General features: G+C 58.3%; 1 protein-coding gene across 1 annotated transcript in view; it reads left to right on the plus strand.

Annotated features, from left to right (window-relative positions):
• Window positions 1–5,285, plus strand: part of GLI2 (GLI family zinc finger 2) — a 260,479-nt gene extending 255,194 nt beyond the window's left edge. Inside the window, exon 14 of the mRNA XM_050750440.1 lies at window positions 1,040–5,285. Within this exon, the coding sequence (XP_050606397.1) occupies window positions 1,040–3,507 (2,468 nt within the window). The 3' untranslated portion in view covers window positions 3,508–5,285. The remainder of the gene's footprint in view (window positions 1–1,039) is intronic.
• Window positions 5,286–6,494: the final 1,209 nt, after the last annotated feature.

Raw genomic sequence — 6,494 nt, forward strand, 5'->3', positions numbered from 1 at the left:
TGTTGGCCAGGCTCTGAGATGGAAGGCGTCTTTAGCGAGCATGTCTTAGGTACTGCCTCTGTCCCAGGATTGTGCCGGGCTGCCCACTGTGGTCGACACTGATGTACCACCTGCTCTCACTTGAAGGGAGGATTTGTCGTCCCAACTTGTGGGGACTCTCGGTAAATGGCCTTGAACTCTCAGCCCCCTACAGGGATCTCCTGGGTTGCAGACAGATGCCCCACCCAAGGTCACCCCTTCCCATCAGGCCCACATGCAGTGACTGGTCTCTACAGAAGTGCAAAGGCCCAGCCATCAAGATGAGACTCAGAGAGGTGCCCAATTTAGGGCAGCACTGAAGAGCCATTGGAGGTCCTGGGCTCCCTGTGAGATCCTCCTGGGCTCACTTCTCCTCTGCCCACTCTTGCAGCCTGTCTTTCCTTCCATGGGTATGGACCTCAGGGTACTCCCTGTAATAGCCTGCTCCTTAAACTCCATCTCAGGAGAGCCCAGGTGGCAACATCTCCACGGACTGTGAGGGTACAGTGCCAGGAGACCAACCTGCGCCTTCCTGAGCCGCTCATCCCCTCCTCTGCATAACTCAGTCCTATGGAGAGACAGATTTATCTACAGCTGGAGAAAGTGAGGGCCAGAGAAAGGAGAATTCAAGGCCAGACAGATAATGGTAAAGTTAAGATAGGGACTTAGGCCTCCTGGCTTCCCCTTGCCTACCCTTTCAATAAGTGCCACCATTTGTTTACATATTGCTTTTTCCTTCTCCTGCTTAATTGAAAAACCATCTGCTCACTGGGCATGGTGGCACACGTGTGCCCTAGCTACTCCAGAGTCTGAGGAGGGAGGATCCCTTGAGCCCAGGAGTTCAAGGCCAGCCTGGGAAACCCTGTCTCTAAAAAGAGAAAGAGAGAAAACATGCATCTCCTGAGTGTACTGTGTTCCAGGCCCTCTTCTCGGGCTCCAGGCCCAGTGCGATGACTGAGCATGGTCAAAGCAGGCAGCTACCCACCCTTGTCCCGGTGCTGACTCCTCTGCTTTCCCGCAGGCTCCATCCTGGAAAACTTCAGCGGCAGTGGGGGCGGTGGGCCCGCGGGGCTGCTGCCCAACCCTCGGCTGTCGGAGCTGTCCTCCGGCGAGGTGACCATGCTGAGCCAGCTGCAGGAGCGCCGCGACAGCTCCACCAGCACCGTCAGCTCCGCCTACACCGTGAGCCGCCGCTCCTCCGGCATCTCCCCCTACTTCTCCAGCCGCCGCTCCAGCGAGGCCTCGCCCCTGGGCGCTGGCCGCCCGCACAACGCCAGCTCCGCGGACTCCTACGACCCCATCTCCACGGACGCGTCGCGGCGCTCGAGCGAGGCCAGCCAGTGCAGCGGCGGCTCTGGGCTGCTCAACCTCACGCCCGCGCAGCAGTACAGCCTGCGGGCCAAGTACGCTGCGGCCACGGGCGGCCCCCCGCCCACCCCGCTACCAGGCCTGGAGCGCATGAGCCTGCGGACCAGGCTAGCGCTGCTGGACGCGCCCGAGCGCGCGCTGCCCGCCGGCTGCCCACGCCCGCTGGTGCCGCGGCGTGGCAGCGACGGGCCGACCTATGGCCACGGCCACGTGGGGGCTGCGCCCGCCTTCCCGCACGAGGCTCCAGGCGGCGGAGCCAGACGGGCCAGCGACCCTGTGCGACGGCCCGATGCCCTGGCCCTACCGCGGGTGCAGCGCTTCCACAGTGCCCACAACGTGAACCCCGGCCCACTGCCGCCGTGTGCCGACAGACGAGGCCTCCGCCTGCAGAGCCACCCGAGCACCGACGGCGGCCTGGCCCGTGGCGCCTACTCGCCCCGGCCGCCTAGCATCAGCGAGAACGTGGCGATGGAGGCCGTGGCGGCAGGGGCCGACGGCCCGGGGCCCGAGGCTGACCTGGGGCTGCCAGAGGACGACCTGGTGCTGCCCGACGACGTGGTGCAGTACATCAAGGCGCACGCCAGTGGCACTCTGGACGAGGGCGCCGGGCAGGTATATCCCATGGAAAGCACTGGCTTCTCTGACAACCCTAAACTGCCCAGCCCGGGGCTGCACGGCCAGCGCAGGTTGGTGGCTGCAGACTCCAACGTGGGCCCCTCCGCGCCTGTGTTGGGAGAATGCCAGTTAGGCTTTGGGGCGCCCTCCAGCCTGAACAAAAATAACATGCCTGTGCAGTGGAACGAGGTGAGCTCCGGCACCGTGGATGCCCTGGCCAGCCAGGTGAAGCCTCCACCATTTCCTCAGGACAACCTGGCGCTGGTGCAGCAGAAGCCTGCCTTTGGCCAGTACCCAGGCTACAGTCCACAAGGCCTACAGGCGAGCCCTGGGGGTCTGGACAGCACACAGCCACACCTTCAGCCGCGCAGCGGAGCCCCCTCCCAGGGCATCCCCAGGGTAAACTACATGCAGCAGCCGCGGCAGCCAGTGGCCGGCAGCCAGTGTCCCGGCATGACCACCGCTATGAGCCCCCATGCCTGCTATGGCCAAGCCCACCCCCAGCTGAGCCCCAGCACCATCAGTGGGGCCTTCAGCCAGTTCCCCCAATCCTGCAGCAACATGCCAGCCAAGCCAGGGCATCTGGGACACCCTCAGCAGACAGAAGTTGCACCTGACCCTACCATGATGGGCAATCGCCACAGGGAACTTGGGGTCCCCAATTCAGCCCTGGCTGGAGTGCCACCACCTCACCCAGTCCAGAGCTACCCACAGCAGAGCCATCACCTGGCAGCCCCCATGAGCCAGGAGAGCTACCACCAGGTCCCCAGCCTTCTGCCTGCCCGCCAGCCTGGCTTCATGGAACCCCAACCAGGCCCGATGGGGGTGGCTACAGCAGGCTTTGGTCTAGTGCAGCCCCGGCCTCCTCTCGAGCCCAGCCCTGCTGGCCGCCATCGTGGGGTACGTGCTGCGCAGCAGCAGCTGGCCTATGCCAGGGCCACAGGCCATGCCATGGCTGCCATGCCATCCAGTCAGGAGACAGCAGAAGTTGTGCCCAAGGGAGCGATGGGCACCTTGGGGTCGATGCCTCCCCAGCCGCCTCCGCAGGACACAGGTGGGGCCCCGGCCCACAACATGCTCTACTACTACGGCCAGATCCACATGTACGAACAGGATGGAGGCCTGGAGAACCTCGGGGGCTGCCAGGTCATGCGGTCCCAGCCACCACAGCCACAGGCCTGTCCGGACAGCATCCAGCCCCAGCCCTTGCCCTCACCAGGGGTCAACCAGGTGTCCAGCACTGTAGACTCCCAGCTCCTGGAGGCCCCCCAAATTGACTTTGATGCCATCATGGATGATGGCGATCACTCAAGTTTGTTCTCGGGTGCTCTGAGCCCCAGCCTCCTCCACAGCCTCTCCCAGAACTCCTCCCGCCTCACCACCCCCCGAAACTCCCTGACCCTGCCCTCCATCCCCGCAGGCATCAGCAACATGGCTGTTGGAGACATGAGCTCCATGCTCACCAGCCTTGCCGAGGAGAGCAAGTTCCTGAACATGATGACCTAGAGCCCCAAGCGCCTGGCGCTGAGTGCACCCAGAGGGGTCATCGCTGCCCAGAGCCTGGGGGTTCCAGCTGTTTTGTCTTTTTCCAAAAAAGTGTTAAATAGGCTTGAGGGGTTGTTGCGCAATGGCCGCTTCAGATGACAGATGTTGTAAGAGAAGGTTTATGGGCATCCTCTCTGGTCTTTTGGATTATTCCTCAGAACAATGAAAAAAGTCCATAGGACAGGAAGGAATGCAAAACTCATTCACACAGTGCTTTCCAGCCTTTGGTGCTTACAGGACCAGTCTGTTCTGGCTTCTTCAGGGCTGACATTCGGCTAACGCGGGATTACTTTGGCCAAAGCCTTTCCAAGGATATGCAGAAAGACGGTAGGGAGCGTTTGGGTTTGAATCTGAACGCCATACTGGGTACTCTGCTCCGGAAAGATGAGCTGCTGCTTCTGCTACTTGGAAGGAAAAGGAATTCCTGATCCACCTGAATTCCTCTATGATCCTAACTCTTGGGGTCTGTAACGTCCCTTGTCATAGAGGAAAAACACAGATTATACCTGGAGGATTCAGAAGCACATTCTGATTCCAGGTTTGGTAGAGCTGGCTCTTCTACCCCATAAAGCCGAGCCTGGGACTGGCAGCCCATCCAAGTGTATGTGAATGAATAAAGTATGTAAGTATCACCAGAAAAAGGAAAGAAAAAAATGTACTCCTCGGGACAAGCCCAGAAGCTGCCCTGGCCTCTTCAGACCGTGTTTACAGTGTTTGCATGTAGAATGTAGCCCTTACTGAAAAGAAGACTTGTTTCTAAATACCTCGGGGCTGCTGGAGCCACTGTGGGTTAGGGATAGACTGAGGCCTCGAGAAGTGAGCGTGCACTGGGGACCCAGCCTCAGGCCACCCTGGGGATCTCCCAGTAGGAAGAGGAAGTTGCATGTTTACCCAGTCCTGTTTCTCCAATGCAGTGTCCACCCACTTTACCACGAAAAACTCCAGGGCCTGACGGCAGCGCAGGCTCCCCCAGCACTCACCAGCAGCCCAGTGTTCTCCGCCAAGCCACAGTGTGCATGCCTGGTATCCTCCGGATTCCCTTCCTTCTGCCCACCAAGTCACTGGGCAGAGAATGATGACGTGTGTGGTAGTGTGACTGGGGGTAGAAAGGGGAAGGGGTTGATCCTCAGGACTCTGAGGGAGCGTCATTGAATTTCCCTGTTCAGTGTGACCAAGACCCACCTGGAAATGGCTTCAGGAGACTTCATTCCTGAACACACTGTAGGGTGAATTGGTGCATCTTCCCCACCACACACACACACACACACACACACACACACATACACACACACCCCAAACCTTTTCATGGGGAATGTGTGGCCACCTTGCCAAACAGCACCACTCAGAGTGTGACTCTGACTGTGACCTTGGCCTCCATGAGGAGCCTCTTAGGACAGTTTGAGGACAAGGCCAACATCATTATCTGGGCCCCCTGCGTCCCAGCACATCAAACTCTGTCGGGAGACAAGGCCAAGTGCAAGTGAAAGCCAGGGAACATTGCTAAGGGTCTGTGGCTCTGCGGTGTGGTCATGACCTTCCTGAGATAGGATTTCCCTTGCCAGTCCCAACCTGTATCTATTTAGTACGGAAGATAGCCCTGGATATACTGCAGGTGAGTCGTCCAGCCAAATTTATATCTCCAAAACATTTTTAGCTTTTTCTACATGCTATGAATTGAGATGACATGTTCAACTTGTAAATAAGTCTTTTTGTACATTAAAAAAGTAATTTTTTCATAATCTATCTTGTCTATCTGCTTTTCCCTTGACAGTAGTTAATGAGAACCTGGGCAGTAAATTTGGTGCATTTGAGCAGAAATTAGGCTGTATTTTTTCTTAACAGTGTCAAAATTGACTATCCCGCCTTTGCCAAGAAATGTTTAATGCTGAGGCATTTACTGGCTGTTTGTTTGTTGTCTCCTTGGGGCTGGGCAGGGTTTGACATTTCACAGTGAATATCTGACTGCTGCCCTGGTGAGCTGCTCTGAACATCTATATGCATTGCAGACCAGGGTGTAGACCCAGACACTCCTGGGGTCAGACCCCTCCCTTTGGTGGGCACTCGGATGGAGCACATTTCATCAGGGTGGGGTGGGGTGAGATGGGCAAACCCCCAAGGCTCTGGTGCAGGTAGAATGAGTCAGGGCAGGCAGGTGGCACCTCCAGGATGCCCATCAGTTGGCCTTGGCAAAGGGGCCCATGGGGAGCAACCATGAGCAGGGGCTCTGAGCTCTAGGGGACTGCCCAGCAGGTGGACAGGGAGAGCCTGGGTCCAGCGGGCAGGCTAGTCAGCTGGTGGCCCCTGCAGTAAACCTCAGGGAGCCCTTGAATGAGTCATGAGGCCCCATCTAGGGGTAGGGCCAGAGACAGGGAGCAGGGAGCAGAGCCCCAGGACTGAATTAGAGGGGTAAGAGGGCACCTTCTAAGGACCAGGCATGCCGGGCCTCTGAACACCCAGCCCAGACCCCTTTATCCTCTGCTCTCCAGGAGAGAAGGCTTAGCACGCACGTTGGGCAGTGTGGACACCAAAGCCACATGGGACATCATCTTTGCCTGGAAGGCACGAGACACATGGACTGGGGAAGGGTTTTGTGGTCAGACACTTGCAGGAAACCCCCAAGGAGAAGAGAATTGAGCAGGTTTCCTTTCCACAAGCATCCCACAGCCTCCACTGTGCATCAGGGAGCCGCCACTTCTCTGGCCAACATTTCCTAGAGGAAAGGCCCCGCTCCTCCCCAAGGAGCAGTGTCGCTCAGCGAGCTCCCAGGGAGGAAGTGAGCGTGCACAGCTCTGCCCTTCCCTCCTCTTCTTTCCAAAGCCCACTTTCGGGGCTCACACTTTTCTCTGCTTCACCACTTGTTGAGCCTCTGGAAACAGCTCTGCCCTACTTTGTGGCGAGGGTGAGGCCTCATGTTATTCAGTGCCACCTGAGGTTGGATGAGCCATAGT

The sequence above is a fragment of the Macaca thibetana genome, chromosome 12 (assembly GCF_024542745.1).
Source record: "Macaca thibetana thibetana isolate TM-01 chromosome 12, ASM2454274v1, whole genome shotgun sequence".
In the NCBI taxonomy this organism is placed as follows: Eukaryota; Metazoa; Chordata; class Mammalia; order Primates; family Cercopithecidae; genus Macaca; species Macaca thibetana.